The 23,755-nt window shown below is 44.8% G+C and overlaps 2 protein-coding genes across 5 annotated transcripts in view; both read right to left on the minus strand.

Annotated features, from left to right (window-relative positions):
• Positions 1-18: 18 nt before the first annotated feature.
• LOC131445877 (interleukin-7 receptor subunit alpha-like) lies at positions 19-4,189 on the minus strand. Of its 2 annotated transcripts, none has more exons than XM_058616601.1 (9): positions 4,113-4,189; positions 3,648-3,845; positions 3,268-3,415; positions 3,019-3,176; positions 2,419-2,573; positions 2,163-2,322; positions 1,986-2,091; positions 1,832-1,904; positions 19-1,093 (listed from the first exon to the last, which is right to left on the minus strand). In XM_058616601.1, the coding sequence occupies exons 2-9, from the start codon at positions 3,733-3,735 to the stop codon at positions 659-661; spliced, it is 1,323 nt and encodes a 440-aa protein (XP_058472584.1). In that variant the 5' UTR covers positions 3,736-3,845; positions 4,113-4,189; the 3' UTR covers positions 19-658. The 2 variants fall into 2 exon arrangements, with proteins under 2 accessions (XP_058472584.1, XP_058472583.1); XM_058616600.1 differs by having other exon boundaries at positions 20-1,093; positions 1,832-1,907.
• Positions 4,190-6,700: 2,511 nt separating this feature from the next.
• The window catches only part of myo5b (myosin VB), a 29,058-nt gene continuing 12,003 nt past the window's right edge, over positions 6,701-23,755 (minus strand). For 2 of the 3 annotated variants that reach the window (XM_058616847.1, XM_058616848.1), the window contains exons 2-39: positions 21,100-21,210; positions 20,840-21,011; positions 20,600-20,744; positions 18,629-18,785; positions 18,406-18,549; positions 18,003-18,084; positions 17,800-17,907; positions 17,345-17,454; positions 16,772-17,037; positions 16,592-16,673; positions 16,096-16,236; positions 15,827-15,949; positions 15,649-15,732; positions 15,243-15,377; positions 15,070-15,167; positions 14,437-14,523; positions 13,929-14,040; positions 13,629-13,840; positions 13,269-13,425; positions 12,861-13,100; positions 12,544-12,780; positions 12,366-12,459; positions 12,036-12,178; positions 11,754-11,873; positions 11,541-11,675; positions 11,390-11,455; positions 10,851-11,090; positions 10,529-10,647; positions 9,539-9,737; positions 9,364-9,457; positions 8,878-9,021; positions 8,651-8,802; positions 8,485-8,574; positions 8,251-8,401; positions 7,732-8,026; positions 7,478-7,652; positions 7,297-7,377; positions 6,701-7,213 (exon numbers count right to left, since the gene is read on the minus strand). In XM_058616847.1, the coding sequence (XP_058472830.1) occupies positions 7,061-7,213; positions 7,297-7,377; positions 7,478-7,652; positions 7,732-8,026; positions 8,251-8,401; positions 8,485-8,574; positions 8,651-8,802; positions 8,878-9,021; positions 9,364-9,457; positions 9,539-9,737; positions 10,529-10,647; positions 10,851-11,090; positions 11,390-11,455; positions 11,541-11,675; positions 11,754-11,873; positions 12,036-12,178; positions 12,366-12,459; positions 12,544-12,780; positions 12,861-13,100; positions 13,269-13,425; positions 13,629-13,840; positions 13,929-14,040; positions 14,437-14,523; positions 15,070-15,167; positions 15,243-15,377; positions 15,649-15,732; positions 15,827-15,949; positions 16,096-16,236; positions 16,592-16,673; positions 16,772-17,037; positions 17,345-17,454; positions 17,800-17,907; positions 18,003-18,084; positions 18,406-18,549; positions 18,629-18,785; positions 20,600-20,744; positions 20,840-21,011; positions 21,100-21,210 (5,454 nt within the window). In that variant the 3' untranslated portion in view covers positions 6,701-7,060. The remainder of the gene's footprint in view (positions 7,214-7,296; positions 7,378-7,477; positions 7,653-7,731; positions 8,027-8,250; positions 8,402-8,484; positions 8,575-8,650; positions 8,803-8,877; positions 9,022-9,363; positions 9,458-9,538; positions 9,738-10,528; positions 10,648-10,850; positions 11,091-11,389; positions 11,456-11,540; positions 11,676-11,753; positions 11,874-12,035; positions 12,179-12,365; positions 12,460-12,543; positions 12,781-12,860; positions 13,101-13,268; positions 13,426-13,628; positions 13,841-13,928; positions 14,041-14,436; positions 14,524-15,069; positions 15,168-15,242; positions 15,378-15,648; positions 15,733-15,826; positions 15,950-16,095; positions 16,237-16,591; positions 16,674-16,771; positions 17,038-17,344; positions 17,455-17,799; positions 17,908-18,002; positions 18,085-18,405; positions 18,550-18,628; positions 18,786-20,599; positions 20,745-20,839; positions 21,012-21,099; positions 21,211-23,755) is intronic. The other variant, XM_058616849.1, reaches the window with a different exon arrangement.

Here is a 23,755-nt window from a genome sequence, read left to right on the forward strand (position 1 = left end):
AGTTTTCTTCTGACGTGTAAAGTGAAGTATTAATGTTAGGTTTTTGCGTTCAGTAGATAATTAAAAATCATATATAACACATGTGAATCAAGCATCAACATATATACTGTAAAATGTCAAAACAAAAACTGGCATTTTTGTCATCCTTTGCTCGGCCACAGCGGGGCGCTGTGTGGGTGCCGTTCTCAGTCAGTAACGCCCGAAATTACTGTTGTAAAGTACTAGGTCATGTGACCTCTAGCAGAATGACATCACATGATCCGTGTGACTGCATCTTCAACCTTTGTCCTGAAGATGGAACCAGAAGTAGAAGAATCAGATCTACCTGATGGTGCCTTCAAATGTGCAGTGGTGACACTAGCTAGCAATGATTTAATTAATTAATGCAATGAAAAAAAAATTACATACATATATATATATATGTATATATATATGTATATGAGAAAGAGCAATTCTAAACTTTACAAATAAGATCACACGTTATGAAAAATGTACTTCCATTTTGGAAAATGATGCTACAACAACTCATGGATTGTACTTGGGACAATGACGTCACTGCACCACGAGGTTCATCCTGCTCCTCAGGATAAATCTAGAAGAGTCATTCATAGAGGTCACGATCGGAGAGGTCAGAGGTTAAGGTCTGACCCCCCTGGTTCTACTTGCTCTGGTAGAAACTGGACATGGTGACGTAGGCCTCCTCCTGCTGGCCCGCTCCACTGCTGTGCTCGGCGCCATCACTGACATGGAGCGGTGAAGGACTGGTGCTCTGGAGGTCTTCCTCACTGTCGGAGGAACCTCGACCCAGCAGGGCTGCGAGCTCCAGCTCCTCTGTGCTGATGCTGGTCGCACTCCTGCAGTCTGATGTCTGGGTGGAGCAGAGAGTGTCGGCTCGACTCGAGGACCCAGATTGGACAGAACTGAAGGACCCAGACTGGACAGGGTCTGTGGATGGTACCTGGTCAGAAGGGGAGCCCCCAGAGTGGACGGGGTCAGTAGTTTGGACCAGGTCAGAACTGAAGATCTCTGTCTGTAGCAGCGGGGAAACTCTGAGGACACTGAACACTTCCGGTTTGAAGTTCAACAGGTGGCGCTGTGGAGCCACAAACACAGTCAATGACAGTCACATGTCGTAGAACCAAAGAGTCAACATCAGATCTTATGACTGCAGTGTCTTAGCAATTAGCAGTGTGTCAGCAGTATGACTGCAGTGTGTTAGCAATTAGCAGTGTGGTAGCAGTATGACCTCAGTGTTAGCGGTATGACTGCCGTGTTAGCAATTAGTGCGTTAGCAGTATAACTGCAGTGTGTTAGCAAATAGTAGTGTTAGCAGTATGACTGCAGTGTTAGCAATTAGCAGTGTGTTAGCAGTATGACTGCAGTGTGTTACCAATTAGCAGTGTTAGCAGTATGACTGCAGTGTTAGCAATTAGCAGTGCGTTAGCAGTATAACTGCAGTTTGTTAGCAAATAGCAGTGTTAGCAGTATGACTGCAGTTTTAGCAATTAGCAGTGTGTTAGCAGTATGACTTCAGTGTGTTACCAATTAGCAGTGTTAGCAGTATGACTGCAGTGTTAGCAATTAGCAGTGTGTTAGCAGTATGACTGCAGTGTGTTGCCAATTAGCAGTGTTAGCAGTATGACTGCAGTGTGTTACCAATTAGCTCAGCTATTAAATCTGTTTAGACTCAAGTGTTTGTGTTAGTGGTATGATAGCATTATGTTAGTTGGTTTAGCAGTGTGTCAACGGTATGTTAACAGTGTGTTAGTGGTTAGCGCTCTGTGCTGGTTATATTTGCATTATAATTGTGGCGCGCTAGTCGTTAGCTCACTGGGTTGGGTTTGCAGATGTGCACCAGTGTGTCTTTGGGATGTGGGATGTTTGGCCACATGTACAAGAAGATTCTGCTGTGGGAAAGAAAAGATGGATGAGGGGAAGAACCAGCAGTCTTTTCAGAGACATCCTGTTCAACACAAATGTCCTACTTTTTCTTCCAGAAGAAAACGACACTGATGATCACTGCCACCAGGGGGACAAGACCCAGTGTTGGCACAGACCTCACTTCCCAGCTGTCGTTTGAGTCTCTTGCAGCTAAGACGAGAGAAAGCACACAGTGAGACAAAGTCCCTGGTCTCTGTCCACACTGCTGTTCTTGTACTCACCTGCTGTGGGTGTGATAAATGTAAACGTGTCACTCCACTCGCTCCAGAAACCCTTCAGCAGCTTCACGGGGATCGCCCGCACTTTGACGTGATACTTGGTGTTTCTGCGGAGATGTTGCATGTCAATCTTCATGTTGGTCTCTGACGTCATGTTCTGGATCTAAACAGAAACATGACCATGTGACCTCTGACCCTCTGAAAGTCAAACTCATATTGTTGCTCCAAACATCCCCCAACATTGAGTTTGTGAACACACCAGAGGTGCAGAGTCAGAGCTCCAGATGTGCAGCTGGAAAAGCTGGTTGTCGGCTCTCAGGTAGTCCTTGACGTGCGGCGTGTAGATGTGGATGACCACCAGGTTGGACTCGGGATTGAACGTGACGTTCCGCACATGAGGACACCTCGGTTTCACTGCAGCAACGACAACAGTGACACCAGCAAGTGAGCGCTGTTCCCTGCCACATGGTGGCAGCACTGAGACAATGCATGAGCCTGTCAATTATCAACTGATCTTCAGTAAAATCTAGAATTCAGATCAAACTGATCAAAGTAGAGCTGCGACTAACAGTTATTTTTATAATCGATTAATTGCCTACTAGTGGTGCAATTAAACCAGAAAATATTCATAATTTTTTTTATTTATTAAAATGATTAATCGATTAATTGTTGCAGCCCTAGATCAAAGTTTAAATATATAATTTAACATATTTATTTAATATTGAAATGAACTTGTATCAATGTGCCACAAATATCCCTGACACAAAGGAGCGTGTCACTTATGACGCTCATGACGTTTGACCTGGCGTTGGTTACAGAACAGCTGATGACCTCTGACCCCAGTGACCTCAGTGTTTACCTATCTTCTTCAGGTCGAGCGTGGTCGTGATTGTCCCTCCTCTCCTGAGGTGAACTGTCAGGTGGAAGTCAACAACCGGCGGCTTGCTGGTGTTCAGTGTGTTCCCACTGTTCTCCTCACAGTTGATGGGCGCCGGCGTGTGGGTCCAGTCGGTGGCGCTGTGAGAAGAGAAGTGCAGGGATGTCAGTTCCTGAGGTAGGCAACCTCACACACCCACACACACACACGCTGTTATGACACATGATTTACCACAGAGACATTCTCTGGATACTGTCGTCCTCGTCCTCGTCCTCATCGTCATCGTCGTCCTCGTCGTTGCGTTGTCCTTGCAGCAGCTCACAGGTCAAACTGTTCCCTTTTGTGGTGATGTCAGAGCTGCAGCTGAGTCTGTGCCGCTCTGATGGGAAAACACATCATTTTTTACAGTGTTATTACAGATGGAATAACTGCTTTATGACTTTATCAGGACCAAACAAAAACTTCCTGACTCATCAAAAAAAATCAGGTGAATAGTCATATTACAGCCTACAACACTAATAAATAAATATTAATACAAAGTGAAAACAAAATGGGCTTTCTCTAAACGTTCCACAAACGTATAAAGAACCCACAAGGAGACCACGTCTCACCTGTGCCACTGCGCCCATCTCCGCTCTGAGCCCAAGCCGCCGCCGCCAGCATCACCAGGAGCAACTCAGACGTCCTCCTCACATACATTGTGTCCTCAGCTGAGCGTCTCCGTCTCTGCTGCAGATCTTTACCCCTGAGTACAGAGGAAGAGGAGGAGCAGATACGACAGGATGTTGTGTAAACAACAGCAGCAGCAGCTGGAAGAGAGACAGAAAGAGAGAGAAAGAATATGTAATAATAATTACCTTCAAGGCCCGGTGTGTTACATTTCAGGGGGTTTACTAGCAGAAATGTCATATTTTACTCCATAAGTATGTTAGTGTAGAATAGATAAATAGCCTTAGAATACGCCTTTCTGTAGGTAAGGTCCCACGTTTCTATGTCAACCAGATTGTGCATTTCATGTTTTTGAATTTACAGATGAGCAACATCCTCTCAGATTTACCTCATTGGCACAAACTTACCGGACAGGCAGCAGTCGACCAGCAGCAGCTCCTGTGTCCATTTTCTCTCTGTACTTTGGTTTGAGAGAGTGAGTGGGTTTTTTTGTTTTATAAAGTGACACAAACTTTATAATCTCAAGATATTGTCGACTTAAGCAGCGGACACAGATTTTGTGAAGCGGGTAAAACTCAGGTTTTTCCCCCTCGTTTCCTCCTCTGTTTCACTGAGAGCTTCCAACTTCCTGTAGTTTTTTAACTTGGAACACTTGAGTCCAGAGACGCAGAGGGAACATGGAAGTTACAGGGTTAAAGGTCGTTCTCTGGTGTTCTGCTGGGAAGAGACGCAGGCCACGCCCACTCCCTTTTTACTGCCCCCGCCAAACCACACAGCTGAGGTTTGAGCTGAGAGATGCAAACATGGAGAGCTGTGGTTTCATGTTCGCTCACCGCCACCTGTTTACACTGAAAGAGTGTGTGTGTGTTTTTGTATCTGCAGCCTCTTTAGGACCTTTTTTTGGCACAAACGCTGACTTTGTCAGGACCAGGCGTCCTAATGATGCAGAACGTCATACCCGAGGAACTGGCTAAGTCTCTGACAGAGATTTGGATTGTGGTTATGGTCAAGGTTGAGGTTAGACATTAACTGATTGGTGATAACACTTTGCAGTGTCCTCTGAAGAATAGCTGCACAAACCTGTGTGTGTGTGTGTGTGTGTGTGTGTGTGTGTGTGTGTATGACTGTTCAATGACATCAGCAGATTATGTTTTTCATCCTCAGTTATTATGATAACTCTCAAACACAAATGTACATACGTGGTAAAACATATACCGAGCAGTACATGTATAAAACATTAAACAGTTTAACTTACATTTCTAATATATTAGAAATATATATGAAAAGGTATAAACATACATGGAAGTACAAGTTGCTGTTTGGAATATGTTAATTTATTTAAAAAATGTGTTATTAGTAGTAATAGCACTCTTGGTACAGGGATATCGGGTTATATAATTGAATTGAACTTGAACTGAAATGCACTGCGTGAACTCATTGTGATGCATTCAGGGCCCCAAACCTGCTGTGGTAACAGTTTTACTCAAACATACAGTATATGTGTGTATGTATGTATATATATATAACTACCCTATATACATACCCACCTACATGAGGCACCACAGTAAAGGCTCCTGGTGCTGTGTTCGAGTGAAGCCACAGAAACACAAGCGTCTGCGAGCGGCTTCCTGCTCCACACACAGACACTCGAGGTGCTGCACACCGTGCAAACACAACACCAGTCATGTTTACGTTGTTGAGAAATGACTTGTCACCACATCCTCTTCCTCAGAACTTCATCCCCTCAAAACAGACCGAGCCCCAGGGCTGAGCCTCAGGAGACGGTGAATGTAAGTGGCCTGTCAGTCTGAAGAGTCACTGAGGACAGTGAAGACATTTGTTCACTGTCACAGAGGACAGTGAAGGCATCTCTTAGGGTCTTAGAGGATGGACGTATAGAGGACAGTGCTTTCATCATTAATATCAGGGGACAATGAAGGCATCATTCTGTCAGTCTGAGGACAGTGAAGACATGATTTAGAGTCAATGAGGACAGTGAAGACATTATTAACAGTCAATGAGGACAGCGAAGACATGATTTAGAGTCACAGAGGACAGTGAAGACATGATTTAGAGTCACAGAGGACAGTGAAGGCATGATTTAGAGACACAGAGGACAGTGAAGACATGATTTAGAGTCACAGAGGACAGTGAAGACATGATTTAGTCACAGAGGACAGTGAAGATGACATTCACAGTCACAGAGGACAGTGAAGACATTAGCAGTCAATGAGGACAGCGAAGACATGATTTAGAGTCACAGAGGACAGTTAAGACATCTTCTAGAGTCTTAGAGGTTTTGACAGTGAACACATAGAGCACAGTGCTTTCATTATTAGAATCGGGACAGTGAAGGCATCATTCTGTCAGTCTAAGAAGTCAGAGAGGACAGTGAAGACATATTTTAGAGTCACAGAGGACAGTCAAGACATTGTGTATGTATTTGTCCTAACCCCTGACGTGAGGACATCAAATGTGTGCTTCAGCTGTTCTTCATGTCTAAATCTAAATCTTATACTTTATTAATCCCCTTAGGGAAATTATTATTTCTCTGCATTTGACCCATCCTAGAATTAGGAGCAGTGGCAAACCCAGTTCCCTTTCCACTTGTCCACGGGCTGCCCTGTTATCCGGGATAACCTCAAATCAAAGATAAAGTGACCATGAGGACTGCTGTGAGTGAGTGTGTGGTTTGGAACACATCGATGGGGCTTGTGTGTGTCTGCACCTGAGTGACAGGTAAACCACGGACACCTTACTCATACACACACACACAGCTGGTGCACCAGACTCTGTGGGAATCAGCTAAATGCTGTGTTCACACAGCTGCTACACTAACGGCCACTGTGTGTGTGTGTGTTTCCTACATACAGCGCCACCAACAGGTTACAGGTCTGCAGATTATGTTAGTTATTCACAAAAACATGTATTGTTACAATAATAGATTAAAGGATTTATTGTTTACATCGGTGTCAACAAACCAAAGTGAAACTACTTTAAATTTTAAAATGTTTTTTATTATTATTATGAGTGTTTCTTGTCATGAACGTAGTGATTATTAAACTTCTATTTTCATTTTTTTAAATGTTTATAAAGTTCAGTTTAAAAAAAGGAGATGCAGGTGAAGGAATCAAAGGCACACTGTAAACGCAGTCAGACAAAGTCTTCATTTTTCCTCTGGCACCTGAACACAACATCATTAGTGTTTCATTGGAGGACTGTGGGAATTTAGAAAAATGATGATAGTATGATTTTTTTGTATTGGTTGATCCTGAGTGAAAAATGGTTTCTGTCCCTGAGCTTTCCGACAGGTGAAGACGTCACTGAACGTGAGCACCAGCGCGCTCGCCGAGGGTTAGACTCTGACGAGGAAGTCGAGGCCGAGGGAGGCGGGGATGTGCATCCCGTCCAGGCTCAGAGCCGACGGCGTGTACGGGAAGAGGACGGGGAACGTGTGTTTGGTGTCGACGAGCAGCTGAGGGGGATCGTTCCTCTCCTGGAGACGATTCTACACAGTGAACACATCAGCAGTGTGGTCAGTGAATGCAAGAAAAACTGCAAGTAAAAGGCATCATCACTGTTTGGACTCACCTGTATGTTTCTGATGAAGGACACAGTGACTCGCTCCTCAAACTCGTTCAGCGGCGTGTAGAGATTCAACAACTTAACAATCTGTGGGGACACAACACGTCACGTCACGGTACACGCCACGTAAAGATCCCACAATACAAGATATGTTATGCTACAGGTGTCATGTGACTTGTGGGCGGACCTGCTGTGTGGTGAGGGCGGAGCACAGCGAGCAGATGGCCTCTGCGTCCTGAGTGGTTTTCTTCTTGACCTGCAGCAGCTGTGCGGCTTGAATGATCGGCTCCAGAGACTCTGCCGCTTTACTCTGGTACAGATTATGACTCCGCAGCCACTCCTCCATCTGACTGGTGTTATACCTGAGGGGCGGAGACATTAGACATTAGAGACGGTTGTGTGCGTGCGGTGACATCCCTGTGACGTCATTGCTTCATCTACCTCAGCTGCATGCCCTTGCTCCAGGAGCACACGTCTTTGCGCAGCAGCAGGTTGTTGAGCGTGATGGCGTTGATGCAGTGGAACAGCTGACGGATCACCTGACCCACGATCTCGGGGTCCAGCCCGTGTTCACTCATCATACTTTGGAACTGTCCCAGCTGTCTGATCAGCGCCTCCAGAGTGTAGCTGCTTGGGCCGCCGCTGTCCATGTCCATGCTGGACGAGCGGTTCCTGTAGCCGGTCGGCTTCACCGCCGCAAGGCTGGGAATGCTCTCACTTTCCAACATGGCCGACACTGGGGACAGAGAGGGATGGAGAACGAACGTCCTGAGGGTCAAACAACCGGGACACCTCTCGTTTTGTCTGACGTCATGTGACCACAGACGATTCTCAAATACCCTGACACCACGTCAGTAAATGACTTAGTTAAAACAGCCTGTGGAGAACATGTAAAACCCCTCTGGAGGACAGAAACACCTGATATTGCGAGTGCTTTAGCCCCGCCCCCTGCCCTCTCACCAATCATGGGCTGGATGATGCCCTCAGCGACCTTGATGAGCTGCTGGTAGATCTGGATGGACAGGTCGCTCAGCACCTGCCGGTACTCGGCCAGGTCGAAGTTCTTCAGACAGTGCTCGTTCTGTTTCGGCGAGTTCTGCGTCATAAACGCCTGCAACACAAACCACGTGGTGCCATTTAAGACTTGGACTGGTTTGACAGTGGACCATTGACTCACAGGAGCATGCGTCGCACCTCATCGCCGCTGTACTGCTTCAGGCAGTGGAGCAGACGACTCGTGTTGGCCAACCAGAAGGACGTCATCTCGAAGTCGTCGCTGTTTTTCTGCACGGACAGAGAGGAGACGTTACCACCGTGGCGGTCACAGATGCAGGTGGACGCAGAGAGAGCGCGCGCTCACCTTCAAGACCTTCTTGATGGCGTTGATGGTGGAGGTGAGCAGAGACTCCACCTTCTGGTCGTCGTTGATGTAGTCAGCGTGGCGGATGCACATGAAGAGGATGTACGCCGGCAGGCAGGGGACGGTCGCCGACACAGAGGTGGGCTTCATGTCTGGAACACAACAACACGTTAAAGACACATCTTTCATAACCACGTGGTCAGCCGACACGTGACCTCACAGCTCACCTGTGATGAGCGACTTTAACAGGAAGACCTCGTCCTCCTTGTCGTACTCCAGCATTCCTTCAAAGTCCTTCTCCTTCCTCTGAACCGTCACCTGACGAGTCAGCTCTGGCCTTGATCTGCTGCTCAGCGCTGCTGCTTGAGCCGCTGAGACGGAGACAAGAGACACAAACATGAGACATGAGGTAGAGGTAGGACTTCGCTAGAGCTGAAACAACTAATTGATTAATCGATTATTGATCGTTTACTAAATTAATCGACAACTATTTTGATAATCGATGAATTGCTTTGAAGCTTTTTTCATGATTAAAACACGATTTCAAGTTTGACAAATACTGATCAACATTTTTTTAAGGTTTTCTGATATTTTATGGACCAAACGATTAATCGAGAATGAAAATAATGTAGTTGCAGCTCTAGACTTCTCACATCTACACGTCTTCTCACCCTCTAGCTCCAGAGACACAGAGACTGAGGCATACGTCTCACCTTCCAGCTCCTGGACCTTCTTCATGTAGATCCTCAGCTGTTTCTTCAGTTTCCTCTCGTTCTTCTCCAGTTTTTCTACCAGCTCCTTGAGGTCCTGTGGGACAAACACACCCCGGCATTAGAGAACCCGTGGTAATGTCCAGGTGCAGTGTCTGCGACCTGCGGCCTTCCTCACCAGGTTGTCGTTGGTGAGCCGTGTGATCTCCTGCTGGATGCTGTATTCCACCTGAGCCTCCGGGGACAGAGACATAGTGTAACTGAGCAGCTCCTGTTTCTTCTCAATGTCGTCTTTCAACAGCTCGATCTGAGTGAGGAGAGCGTCCATCTCGTCTTTGTGCTGACGTGTCAGAGACTGCAGCTGCGACTCCAGGAGCCTGAAGACAGGAGGACGTCCACAGGTCAGGTAAAGGTTAGGTTTTTTGAAGTGTGGTTGTATGAGGTACTGACACGAGCCTGTCTTGAAATGTCACAATTAAGTTTTTACACTTAAGGGAGGAGTTGGCATATTGACAAATAAGCCGTGTGTGAATGAATGTGTTGGAAACAGATTTAGCAAAAACAGGGAAAATTAAAATTGGAAATACAGAGGAAATGTCAGACGAGAGGAGAAAATCAAAACAAAGCAAATATTGCTCCAATGATGGAATCGACAACAAAACACATGAAATATCCCTGTAAAGGGATGATGTGACACAGCACAGGTCCCACCACCTGATGTCAGGTCTCTAACCAAACCTGATCACGTGACACCCGAGTCACTGCTTGTGTGTGTGTTTGTGTTTGGAAAAAGAAGCAGAAAAAGAAGAAAGGACCAGAAACCTGGCAACTTGTTTGAGACCGTGGTTTGCCAACGCCAGCTCGCCATCTTCATTCAGAAGACACCAGTCCTGCTGGAGACTGGTGTCCACAGACAGAAGGACAGTGTCAGAGGACATAGAGTCAAAAGAAACAAAGGGTCAGCATCAGAGGACAAAAGGGACAGACAGACAGGCAGAAGAGGAAAGAGCAGACTTGGAGAATATAAGGAAGCAAAGCTTAAATGTCATGAATGCAGAAACACAGCTGCTGGGTGAGGTCAAAGGTCCTGAAGCATCATGTAGACAGCAACTCCATGTTGTTCCAGACATGAATTGTGCCTGAAGAAGTCAGGAAACGTGTCACTCACCGTTTGGACTCGGCCAGTCCTTGATACGCTTTGAGCGCCTCCTCTTTGTCCTCGGGAACTTCGGGAACTTCAGGAACGTCAGGAACCTCGGAAACGTTGGGAACGTTCTCACTCTGCTGCTGAAAGAGTGAAACATCGATGGTTACTGACACTTCTTCAGTGAGAAGAAGCAAAGAGAACATAGATGCTCATCTGATCTATGATTGGTAATCTTCAGTCTGTAAATCCAGAGACAGGACTTAGCTTGAGGGTGAACTGTTAGCGCCAGCATTAAGGAACCTGAGATGTGACACGTGACCCGATGTCTTGTCGTCAAACTCACCACTTGTTCGTTCTGCTCCTGTCGCTGGGCAGAGCTGACGATCTGAGTCCTGAGGATCAGCACCTCCTCTTTGCGGGCGTCCAGCTCCTCGTTGGCTGCTTTGAGTTGACTGAGCAGCAGGTTGTAGCTGTCCTGCAGCTCATTGTTTGGGTTGTTCTCAGCCGCACGCTCGGCGATGTTCTTCCTCAGCGTGTTCAGGTCGTCCTTCAGTTTCTTGTTCTCCGACTCCAGCTCCTCTCTCTGCAGGGTGCAAAGGAACACAAAACGTGAAGCAATAATTCATGTTGCATTACTATCACATGTTTACGCGACATGTGACTAAGGGTGCTTCTTCATTATACAGTTATAGCACTACTCAGCTCCACTTGACTCAACTCTGTTTTTTTGCTTTTCCATAGGTTAGTACTCGGTACCTGGTGCCTTTTTAGTGCCTGCTCTGCTCTCCTTGGGCTAATGTTAAAGTTAACTAATTTCACAGTAAAGTGTGTCAAACACATCCACGCATGTCGCATGCGTTTAACGTGCATCAATGTTCGTACCTTGAGGTTGTTGTACGTCAGATCTGCGGCCTCCTGATCCGAGGTCGGACTCCTGGCCTCCGAGCCCTGAGAGGAATCAGAAAACACTCAGACGTTCTGCTCTGTGAAACATCATCGTTATCACCAACACAATCATCATCGTCATCATCACCCTGCGCTTGGCGAGATCCTCCATCTTGTCCACGGTGCTTTGCAGCCTCTTCTTCTCCTGCTCCAGCTCACGCACACGTTTCTGCAGCTTCATAAACAGACTGATGTCCATCGCCGCTTTCTCCATCCCCATTTCCTGTAAAATAAGAGCAGTCACCGTCTCATCCAACCGTTGCCTGTTCTGTCATCACCTTCTGACCTCACAAAGACTCACCTCCACCAGCTGAATTGAGTCTTCTGTGTCTCCAACCTCTGACATGGACACAGATGGGAAATTAGAGTCTGACTCCAGGCTACTCTGATTGGACTCATTCCTCCGGTGGCCAGGTTGGAACTGAAGGATTATGGGAAAAGGAGACAAAGTTAAAGTCACAGCTCTTTCTCCATCACATCACAACCATGACCCAGTGAAAATGTCTGCCTACAGGGGGCAATGGTGGGCCGCCTGAGGAGTGGATCATGAACAGAACAATGGACTGTGCAGGTGACACCTCACCTTGGTCAGGGACAGCTCCTCCTTCAGGTTTTCGCATCTCAGCTCCACTTTAGAAAATTCTTTGAGCAGATTCTGGTATCTCTGTCTCTCTGCGTCCAACTCCGATTGAAGGGACACCTCTCTTTGAGATGCATTACTGTCCTCTGAGAGACACAGAGACAGGAACACACACAGACGGCTGAGCATAGTACACTACTGACACCTACTGTTTAAGTTTTAGCGTTACAAACCCAAAGCACTTCAAATACATTTCATATTTAATGATGTTATTATGTTATGGTACTGAAACAGTGACACCTGCTGGCTGGAGGTGGTAGAACAATTTCTCACCTGCAGAGGTCTTCACCTGCTGACGGATTTTCTGGTTCATTTCTTCCTTCTCACTCTTGAGCAGAGTGTTTTCTGTCTCCAGCTCCTCCACCCTCTGCGGTCAGAAACAGAGACGATGACATCATCAGGACACTGGTGTCTTGCTCATGACCACGCACCTGATTGAAAATGACCTCACCTGCTGTAGGGACATCTTCTCACTGCTGTGCTCCTCCTCCAACTTCTTCCTTTGTGCGTGTGCCTCCTGAAGCTCCTTCCTCAGCCGCTCCAGCTCCTTCTGCAGAGATGTCAGCTGACCTCCATCGCCCTGCTGACCTCGTATCACCTCCAGCTCCTTGTGCATTTTGCTGACCTCCGACTCCAGCGTGGTGTTCACCTGCTGCAGCTTCACGTTCTGAGCTTTGTAATCTTTGGACTGAAACAGGGAGACAGACTCGGTGAGCAGTGACGCAGTAGCAGCAAGCGTGGCACCGTGGACGTGTCGGCAAGCGTTACCTGGTCGTCCATCTTCCTCTGCAGCTGGACAATCTTGTTCTCCATGCCCGTGTTCAGATTCTTCAGATGTTCTGCCGACCGCGCCTCGATCTTCAGCTGCTTCAGTTGCCTCTTGGCTCTCATTCGTCTGAACGCACACTGGATGATGATGGCAGCATTACGTGCCCGCCTGAACTTCCTCCTCTGCATCCAGCCGCGGACATTCTTCTGGATGATCATGGCCTTGTGGTGCAGGAGGAACTACAGAGCAAAGGACCCAGTGTGAGAGTCTGCCTCACCACATTCCACCTTTAATTGGAAACGTTCTGTCTCTATTTCACTGCTTACGGCTGCGACACAAAGAGCTACAGAGGCAGCACGGCGTGACGCGTTCAAGAACCGTCAGAATAAAAACAGAGTTTTATTTACCTGCCAGTAAATCCTGCGTGTAAACATTCCTTTGGCATAGGCCTGGATGGTGATGACTGCCTGTCTCGTTCTTAGATACGCCCGTCGATCTCTCACCATGCGATACTGTTTCTGACAGACAATCGCCGCTCGAGTCAAACGCAGGTACTCGGCATACCTGCAGAGGAAGACATCAGGTCAGGACATGTGACATCATTACCTCTCACCCATGAGACCACCGCCACCTTCACACTGTATGTACACTGAGGATAGACCATGATGTGTTCAGGGACACATTTTGACCGAGTGTAAATGTAGTAGTGTTGCCACAATCACACGTGAAACCAGCACGGTGAGTGAGTCACACACACACACACATACCTGCGGGCCAGGTATCCTCGGCCGTATCTCTGCAGGGTGATAGCCATCTTGCGGATCTTTCGGTACCGGACTCTCTGCAGCCACCCGCGGACTGTCTTCTGGATCATGATGCACGCCGCGCGGAACTTATCGGCACGCAGCTTCTCCAGGTACGCCACCTGACCCGCGCGGAAGAAGATCTTTGTCTTTCCGAACTGGAACATGTCAGAATCCTGAGACACGTGGGAAGATTATTGCGAAGCTCGTCAGTGTCGGACATTTCATATACAGATATACTTGAAGTACAGTGTCAGTCATTACCTTGATAAGAGTCTCCAGCAGTTTTCTACACACCAGCTTCCTGTCTGATGACATCAAGTCAGATTTCTTCATCAACACTCGATACCTGCTGAAAAAGTCCAGGTACGTCCACCTGGAGACGGGGAACACGCAGTTTATTTGCCGTTATTACAACTACATTTCCTGTTTGAACTTTGCTGAAGTCTCTGCTTCTTCATGTGGATCAGAGTCTGTAAATTCTAGATCAGAATGTTCAAGTCTTTAAATGTTTTTTAAATGTTTTAAACCAAATTATAAATGATGGAATTAAATCGTTTTATAGAGTGAGTGTGAACCGCATGGATTAGAAAAACGTCTACCAATGTCTCGGTCACTGATGATTAGATTTCATGGAAGGAGCTAACTAAGTTGTCTGAACTCCACAGCGATAAACAAACCACACTGACGTTATCAATCATAGCCAATAATATTCTTCTTAAATAAAAGGCAGAAACACAGAACAGGTGACGATGAAAAGAGGAGGACTCACCTGGAAGGATATCCGGCCGCACTGATCCGGATCGTCTCCAGAACACCACACGCTCGGAGCTGCTGCACCGCTCGCTTCGAGTCAAAGCTGTGACGACAAACAGGAAAACGCATTAAACTCCTGTGAAGGTTAGCGTCCAGGTGATAATCGCTCAGATTTAACATGGCGTCCAACCTCATCTTTCTCTTCGGCATCGTGTGAGCACCTACAGAGGTTTAGAGCCAACTGAGGGAACCTGAGTCTGGACGCGACATGTGACTGACTCATCATCTAATTTACCACGAGTCACAAATACTGACAGAGCAGGTCATACAGAGTGTGTTCACACACAAACACTGTTCCTCTGGGTTTCTTTACATCATGATTTTTATGACATTATCCTAATTCTTCGTTCTGGTGTGATTATAAGAATTCTTAAATTAGTCCCACTTACTTCAGCTTTGTAGATTTCACCAAAATGTGAAAAAACTTAATTTTGTTAAGTGGATAAAATCTGACTGAGTCTGTGACTTCAACCTTAGGTGATGCAGAATGAAAACTTGCATCACGTGACATCTAAAAACATCAGCCAGTGCTGACGGACTCTTGCTGTGTGCTGCTGTAACTCCAGAAAACAACAAACGTCACACTCACGTAAATGCCTCCTTGAAGTCGTTGGGTTTGATGCAGCGGACGTAGTGTGGCGTTGTGGCGTTCAGCGTCTCCATGAGAAGCTGGAGGGAACTGCGGAACTGGATTAAATAAAAAAACGTGAGTCACAGCGGCACGAGATTGACAGCGGACGACCTGCAGCAGTGTGAACTCACCTGGAGTCCGACGGTCTTCCTGTGCTCCTTGTTCGGAGCTCTGGGCGCCGTCTTTGCCGCGCGGACATTAACCTTGGAGGACTTTGTGGAGGGTGCGTCGTTCTTCTCGTGAAACAGATCTGCGACGAGCTGGGACTGAGAGAGGCAGCAAAGGTGGCGTTAGGTTTGATTTATACTCATGCTTTAAATTATTCTCAGAGGTTTATACGATTTCTTTCTAATACTCTTTTCAAGCTAATTTTATAAATGTAGTGATTTTTATTATCACTCAAATTTGGCTGAAAGCAAGTAACACATTTTTATGGAGCATGCAATAAACAGCCTTTTTTTTTTTACTGTTTTACAGGCACTACACATGGACATCATCACATTAAAGGTCACTGAACAGAGGTCAGCTGCATCTCACCTGGCTGGCCTTCAGGATGTTGATCTGCTCCTCGTACACCCTGTCTCTGTTCTTCTCCAGAAAACCGTCGCACTGATACTCCACCTGCAAACACAGCGTCACCCGTTATCAGCCGTCACCTGTTCTGCTGCTGCTCAAACACCTGGCACTCATGGCGGAGGGCATGACCTCTGCTCACCTGGTCGGCGAAGTGTATGATGATGAAGGACATGTTGGACATGCGTGGTTTCTGGAAGTGAGCGCTGTCGCTGTGCTGCTTGTAGAGCTTCTGAGCCCAGTTTGTGTCTGTTCCCTTTGGAACCTGAGAAACAAAAAGAAGAAGAAGAAGAAGAAGAAGAAGAAGAAGAAGAAGAAGAAGAAGAAGAAGAAGAAGAACAAGAAGACATGTTATACCAAGAAACATGAGTCCTAGGAGGTTGTTCCTAAGAAAGTGATGTTCGTTCGTACCTTACACTCCTCGTCCAGCAGGTCCAGGATGCCGAGTCGAGCCTCGATCAGGTCAATACACGGCTGGTTGTCATAGAAGTCGATCAGTGTCCAGGGAATCTGCTCCTTCATGTACTCCTCCTGCTCCAGCTTAAACACATGCTGCAGACACACACACACACACACACACATTTGTTGTTTTCAAATTATTTCTAGGAACTTCTTCTGAGCTCCATGACAGTTTTTTTTAATTAGTCACACTAATAATGAATACTGTGGTAAAATGTGGGCGAGGTTTCTGGAAACAAAAATGTGGAGACTTCCACACCCAAATAGACAAAAACACACAAATACAGGTTTGTGCAACTATTCTTGTAAGGACTCACTCCGAACTCTAACCATAACCGGTTAAGGTTTTGTTCTCCATGAGGACTACTGGTCCTGACAGGGTCAGTGTTTATGAAAATGTCCTAAAAGGTAACGCATACAAGCACACACACACACAAAATGAACTTACAGAGTTAAACTGCTGCTGAAGTTTCTCGTTGGCATAATTGATGCAGAACTGTTCAAAACTGTTGATCTCGAACGTCTCAAACCTACAGAGGAAATAAAAACACACGTTCGGTGTGAACGCACCACGAACATCTGACGACACACTGAAAGCAACTGTGTGATGACACTCCGGAGAAGTTACCCGTAGATGTCCAGGACGCCTATAAAGGAGTGCTGTTTGGAGGACGTATGCAGGGCCAAGTTGATGTGCTCCACGATCCAGTCAAACATGCGCGCGTAGATGTGTTTGGCGAGGGCATCGCGGGCGTTGCTTGCCTGTTTGTGGGACATGGCCTTCACGTACGTCTCCGAGGTTGTGGCGAGCTTCCGGTGACACAGCCAGTGCTCCATCTGCTTGTGCTCCACCCCCAGCAGTTTGCAAAAGTCGCTCAGGTGGGAGTCGCCCTTCTGCAACACACAACACACGCACTTATACTTTCCAAGTCCACTATTGTGCACATGACGTAAATGACCTCATCCACCCATGTCTACAGCCATTCCTGCAGGCCATATGCAAAAATGAGACTGCGCATGTTGACTGCACAAGCTCCAGGTAGGACAATGTATTAGAATTTAACAGAAATCTGGATCAGGTGCACGTGTGGAACGCCAGATCAAATCAGTAAACTTTAGTCTGTCCCGATTGTTTTCATGATTGAGGTGTGTGTGTGTGTGTGTGTGTGTGTGTGTGTGTGTGTGTGTGTGAGAATGTTACCGAGATGTGACACATCTCTCCGTCTCTATCGGAGCAGATCTCTATGTTCCCCAGATGAAGAATGGAGGCCATTACTTTGAAGATGTTGCTCTGAGTGCTCTCCTTCACTCCTGAAAGCACACAGATGTTTCACACGTGAGGACAGACCCTTTGGTAGCTAGTTAGATGTGTTGTTATCATCAAGCCGCCACAGAAGTCAATCCAAATGAGGGAATATGACTCAGTGGGAAATAAATGCTGATGTAATGGTTTAAATTTACAGTCCCAAATTGGTTTTAAACATTAGAGCCTGCTCTCTGTTAGAGTAAGAAGGACTCTCACTCACAGCTCTCCACCACCAACCTGTGTCCAATGTCAATAACCCATCTCTAGTTATCCCTACATAACCTAGTCATGTGTTCTCATGTCAGACCATGTGACTTGAGATGATGATAGACCACAGGGTCCGTCCTTACCCAGCAGGCTGAAGGCCTCTCTGGTCTTTTTAAAGTCCTCAGCATCATTCACTCCTTCAATAAAGATGTTCTCGCCTAAGGACGTGTAGGTGAAGTCCTCTGCACTGGCTGAAAGAGAGAGAGAGAGAAAAGAGATCCTGGATTTTACTGTTCACTTGTGTGAGTGTGGTCAGGAGGTCACATGATCATGATGATAGACTCACTGAGATTCAGGTCTTTGAACTCCGGTAAACTTGCAGAGGCACAGAGCTGATAGAAGATGTGATAATTCCTCTCGTCCTCAGCCTGCAATTGTGTCACAGAGATTAAAGTGGTGGTTCCGGTTTTTCTGAAGTGTGGTTGCATAAGGTACTGACACATAGTTGGAGCTGACTGTACTATGAGAGGGTGCAGGGTTCAATAAAGGCACTGCCTTATCCCACTGTTAGACAGCATTGAACAGGCAACTGAATAAATATTTAAAATATGTTTCTCAGTATCATTTTCTACATGAAGTGTGGTCCATAGCACAAGGGGTGTTAAAGGCACAGTCAGCGTAGATTATGCGTCAGTACCTCGTGCAACCACATTTAAAAAAAAATAAAAAATCTTGACAAATAAACTCACCTGGAAAACAACCCTTGACTTCTCCAGCAAATACGTCCGCATGTTGGCACCAATGATGTGGTAGTGTCGGCTGAACCCGATCTGAATGTACTTTCCGAAGCGACTGCTGTTGTCGTTTCGGGTGGTCTTTGCGTTTCCAATGGCCTGGTGAACAAAGGAGACCGAGCCAATGATGGTCTGTGTTCCACAAACAGGAGGTGACATCACGCAGCAGGACACTCACCTCCATGATGGGACTGGAGGCCAGCACTTTCTCCTCTACATTTGCGTCGTTAGACGAACCTCCCACTGTAGCGAAGAAACGCATAGCGTACTTTGCAGAAACTGTCTTTCCTGCTCCAGATTCTCCGCTCACGATAATGGACTGATTCCTCTCGTCCCTGCAGTGACAAAAGACAGTCATCGTCACAGAAACACTACAGGGCTACTTACGTTATATGTCTGTAACATTAATATGAGTGTTGACAAAGGCTAATGTGTACTTAACATGTATTTATACCAACTAACGTGGGCACTAGTAACACTAGTACTTAACAACAAATGTATTTTAAGCTAATGAATGGATTTATACCAGCTAACATGTGCAAACGCATGTACTTAATAATAAAAGTATTTTTACCTAATTAGTATTTATACCAGCTAACGTGTGCTAACACATGTACTTAATAATAATGAAGTATTTTAGCTATTGAGTGTATATATATAATATATATATATATATATATATATATATACACACCAGCTAATGTACTTAATAATAAAAGTATTTTTAGCTAATGAGCGTATATATATGTATATATATACCAGCTAATGTGCGCTAATACATATACAATAACAATAACAGTTTAGGAATGTACCAGCTAGCATCTGTATTTTTAGCAGCTAAAATGTTAGTTAATATGAGTATTTGTGCCATCTAGTGTGTATTAAATGGTAATATAAATATTTATACAGCATTTATGTAACATGTCAGGCTAACTCTAACCCTATGCTAGTCTACATAAATTCACATGCCTGTGTTCACACAGATGTTAGCAAGTATAAATTCACACATTAGCATTAGCTGGTATACATTTACACACTGAAGTTAGTGAGTAAAAAAATATTCAATAACCCTGCCAAAACCGCCCCTTTCAGAACGCTCGGTTTTGTGCCTGGTCCCTTTACATGCAAATGAGACACAGGCAAACACACACCCACTTCTTCCAGGGGGTTTCTGATTTGTCCTTTTTACTGCGCTCACTCAGCTCCTGTTCCCTCCGCTCCAATCCTCTCCCCCTCCCTTCGATAGTTCTCTGACAATTTCGGCGAGCTGCATAAACTGCCGCTGTATCTGACTGTATCAGACTGAGTCTGTGCTCCGGTCATGGAGGACGTACTGAACAAATATGTTTAATTAGGACGTGTCAGAATGGTCAGTTATGAGCTCTATTTGACCTTTTCTTGAAAATGTGTGTGTTTGTACGTCGGTGAAATACAGTCGCTGACTAAATACAGCGACCGCTGGCCGCAGTCTGATGCGAAGTGGTGCGAACACACGTTTGCTGACTTTATCCGGCACATTAGCTTCATATATAAAATCCTCTGAGGCTGGAAGTTTGTGTAAAACACTGTGCTCCACTGTGCAGCCACCAACAGCACACTTGTCCCTCCGCGTTGACATAATACCGCTTTTCCTCCCTCGCCTGCACTCTCGCATTTTATAGGGACAAGGTGGAGCTCTCGAAGTAAACTTACTGGTGGGCGGTAACATTCGCGGTGAAATGCGCATGCTGCCATCATAAGGCGCAGGGAATTCAACATTGCGTGTTTTATCGCCTATACTTACACTAAGGGGGACGACGAAAACATGACTGAGTATTCTTTTTCCACACTTTGGCGACTGGTAGGTAGGTAATATGTCCCCTTTAACTGGTATAAATACAGATAGGTGTATATACCAACTAAAATATTTGTAGTGGCTAATACTAACGTATGTATTTTTTTTACCAGCTAACATGCATTTATTCCAGCAAATGTTACTGTGTATATTTATGCCAGCTTTTCATATTATTTACATTTATACCTGCTAACATTTGTATGAACAGATATAAAACACTATAATTATCCACCTACACCATATTATGTCCTGCCTCAGGGATCAATAACTTGTGATATAACTGATACATTGATCACAGACAGGTGCAGATCTGACCTGGCCATCTGCTTGTAAGCTTCTTCAGCTACAGCAAAGATATGAGGGTCCATGTCCCCCATGTTCTGCCCGCTGTAGGCATTGATGACCTCCTCTCCATAAATCTGCAGCTGGTCATATGGGTTGATGGCCACCAAGACAATACCTGAAAACAGCACATCACACCTGACTTCAGCGTTCATGTACCATACGCACACATGGGGTTGAACTGCAACTGATCTGGGATCGGCAGAGACTGACCGCAGTATGTGTAGATGTGGTTGGACTCCAGGAAGCGGACTTTGAGGTTGTGCAGCACCGCAGGTTCGTGCAGGTAACTAAGAGCGGTGAGGTCATTCTCCCCCACCAGGATGTCAGGATTACGTAGGAAAGGAAGAGCGTTACTCTTTGGACCGATGGGATATTCCACAGGCTGAGATAGAAAAATCACAAAACACAGTCAGTGTATAATCAAGACACATATATAATATATTATAGAGACAACATGTGATGTTAAATACCGTCTCATCTTCCAATTTGATATGAAGAACAGTCTCTCCCAATTTGTAATCTTTGGTGATCTCTGCAGCGGTCCACACATCTTCAGGGTCTGGGATCCAAACCCGAGTGAACTGAAACATACAAACAGTTTTTATTAAATATCTCCCTGAAACACAGCTCCACTGAAGGCAGCGAGAGGTGATGTTCTCAGGAGATATTGACAAAACAGAGGTCACATTGGTTTGTCCACACCAAAACATCATGTTCCAAAAGAAAATATGACATCCCACACTGAAACATCACATTCAACAGTAAAAACATGTCATTCAATGCTAAAACATCACATTTCATGCAATAAACATCACACATATAAAACCAGAGGTGACCTTCAGTCCAATCTGTTGTTTGTTGAGCTGCGAGCTGATTCGGTTGAGCTGAAGACACTGTTATTTAGAAAAGGTTTTTAGCTGACTGGTGGCATGATTTTTATGGTATGTTTTTATGTGATGTATTTTAATCATTGTGTTACTTTAATTTGCCCTCATCTTGTCTTATGCCACTCTACACTTTTATTGTTAAAGCACACTGTGATCAGTGAAAAGTGCTATAGAAACAAAGAAAGTTTACTCACCAAGTGACTATCATTCCACCCATCAAACATCATGATTCATCACCATTCTCCACTAAAAACACTATGTTCCACACTATAAACATCACATTCCATCATGTCCTACACTAAATGCTTCATGTTCCACGCAAAACAAAATCACATTATACACAAGAACTTCATCATGCTCCAATTTAAACACAGTATTCCACACGAAGAAGATCACACTAAAAACACCATGTTTCATACTAAAACACATGTATAAACATTAGGGACGATGATGAGAAAGGCCATGAAATTGAACTGAATCAAATTCTGGGCTATTCATTTCTTGACATGCACAATTGTGTTGTGAACAGCTTTGTCGTTTAAGAGATCTAAAAAGGACTGTATCGGAGTGATATTGTGTCATCCCTATTAAAGCAGGTTAAACTTCCTTCTTTTTTTTTTTTTAATTTTTAATTTTTGTTTTGTGAGAGCATTACAATACAGCAATTACTTTCATTTCAAATAAACAATGGTATTTCCGCGACTCACAATTGAAATTTCTGTATACAAAACAAAAAAAAAATTCAAAAAGTCAAATAAAAGTATACTTGAGAACTCAAACAAATTGGGAAAGATAGCAAATAAAGAAATGTCCACCAGGGAGTTTTTTTTTTTTTTTTTTTAAATAAATAAAGTAAAACAATACACACTAGTCGTTAGGCCAAATAAAACATTCAAGAATAAAGCATAAAAATAGCATTACAGGATCATCCATTCAATACTTCTGCCTGTTCAAAACTAATATATCTTACCCATTTGGTCCACAATTCGGTAAATAGAATAGAATAGAAATACTTTATTCATCCTCAAGGGGAAATTGTTTTAACATAGCAGCAATACAAACAAATATTATAAACATAAAATGTAAAATGTGCAACAGTGAGAAAAAAAAAAAGAAAGTGCAATAATAAAGGAGTGGCATAATGGAGTGCAATGTCATACTGTACTGTACTGTAAATATGTTTTTCTGTAGGCGAATGGAGAAGGTAATCTGTTCAATGAGGTAAATGTCACTTACTATACTTATCCACTCCTGTATTGTGGGCGGATCAGGGAGAAGCCAACGCCGTGTCAGTGCTTTTTAACCAGCGGTTATCAAAATACGAAATAAATATTCATCAGCTTGCCTGACCTGTGAACCCGAATTTCCTAAAAATAATGTAGAAAACTGCATAGGTAGATTAGTATTAAACATGCTGCCTAATACTTTGTGAAGTTCTGTCCAGAAGGATTTAACCACTGGGCATTCCCAAAAGATATGCCAATGATTGGCTTCCTGGTGTCCGCATAGTCTCCAGCACGCAGCTTCGCCTCCAGCAAAATGTGCCTTTTGTTTTGGTGTAATGAAAAAGCGGCTCAAACACTTCCAGCCAAACTCCCGCCATACATGCGAGCTGGTACATTTCCACTGGGATTGGCAAACACCGAGCCAATCCTCCTCAGATATTGTTAGATTACCCTCTCTCTCCCATTTTTCCTTAACATATCCTGAACTGTGTGTTTTTTTAGACAGTAGACCCTTATAAATTCTAGAGATGACACCCTTATTCGATTTACTTTGGTAAGCATCAATAAAAATTATCAATATCGGGTCATTAAGATCAGTGTCCTTTCTGATATGTTCAAAGTGGTTACGTACCTGGAGGAATCTAAAAAAATCTGTTCTTTCAAGGTTACAGTCTTCTTTCAACTTTTCAAAGTTTTTAAATTGTCCCTTTTCTGTGAGAGAGTAGTATGTTGTTATTCCATTCAAAATCCATGATTTAAATCCCTTATCAATCGTGTTAGGCCTAAATTCCGGATCATAGGCACACCATTGAATTATCTGTAATTTATTACTTAATTTATACTCGTCTTTTATCATATTCCAGATTTTTAGCTGTGCTTTGATCCATGGGTTCTGTGCCTTGTCTACAAATCTTCCCAGATGTTTGTGCGGTAGTACTGCTTGTATTGGGGGGTCAATCAGAGTGGAGAGTTCGATATCTTTCCATCTGGCTCAAAAGGATGGGTTACACAAA

Source organism: Solea solea, chromosome 19 (assembly GCF_958295425.1).
Source record: "Solea solea chromosome 19, fSolSol10.1, whole genome shotgun sequence".
Taxonomy (NCBI): domain Eukaryota; kingdom Metazoa; phylum Chordata; class Actinopteri; order Pleuronectiformes; family Soleidae; genus Solea; species Solea solea.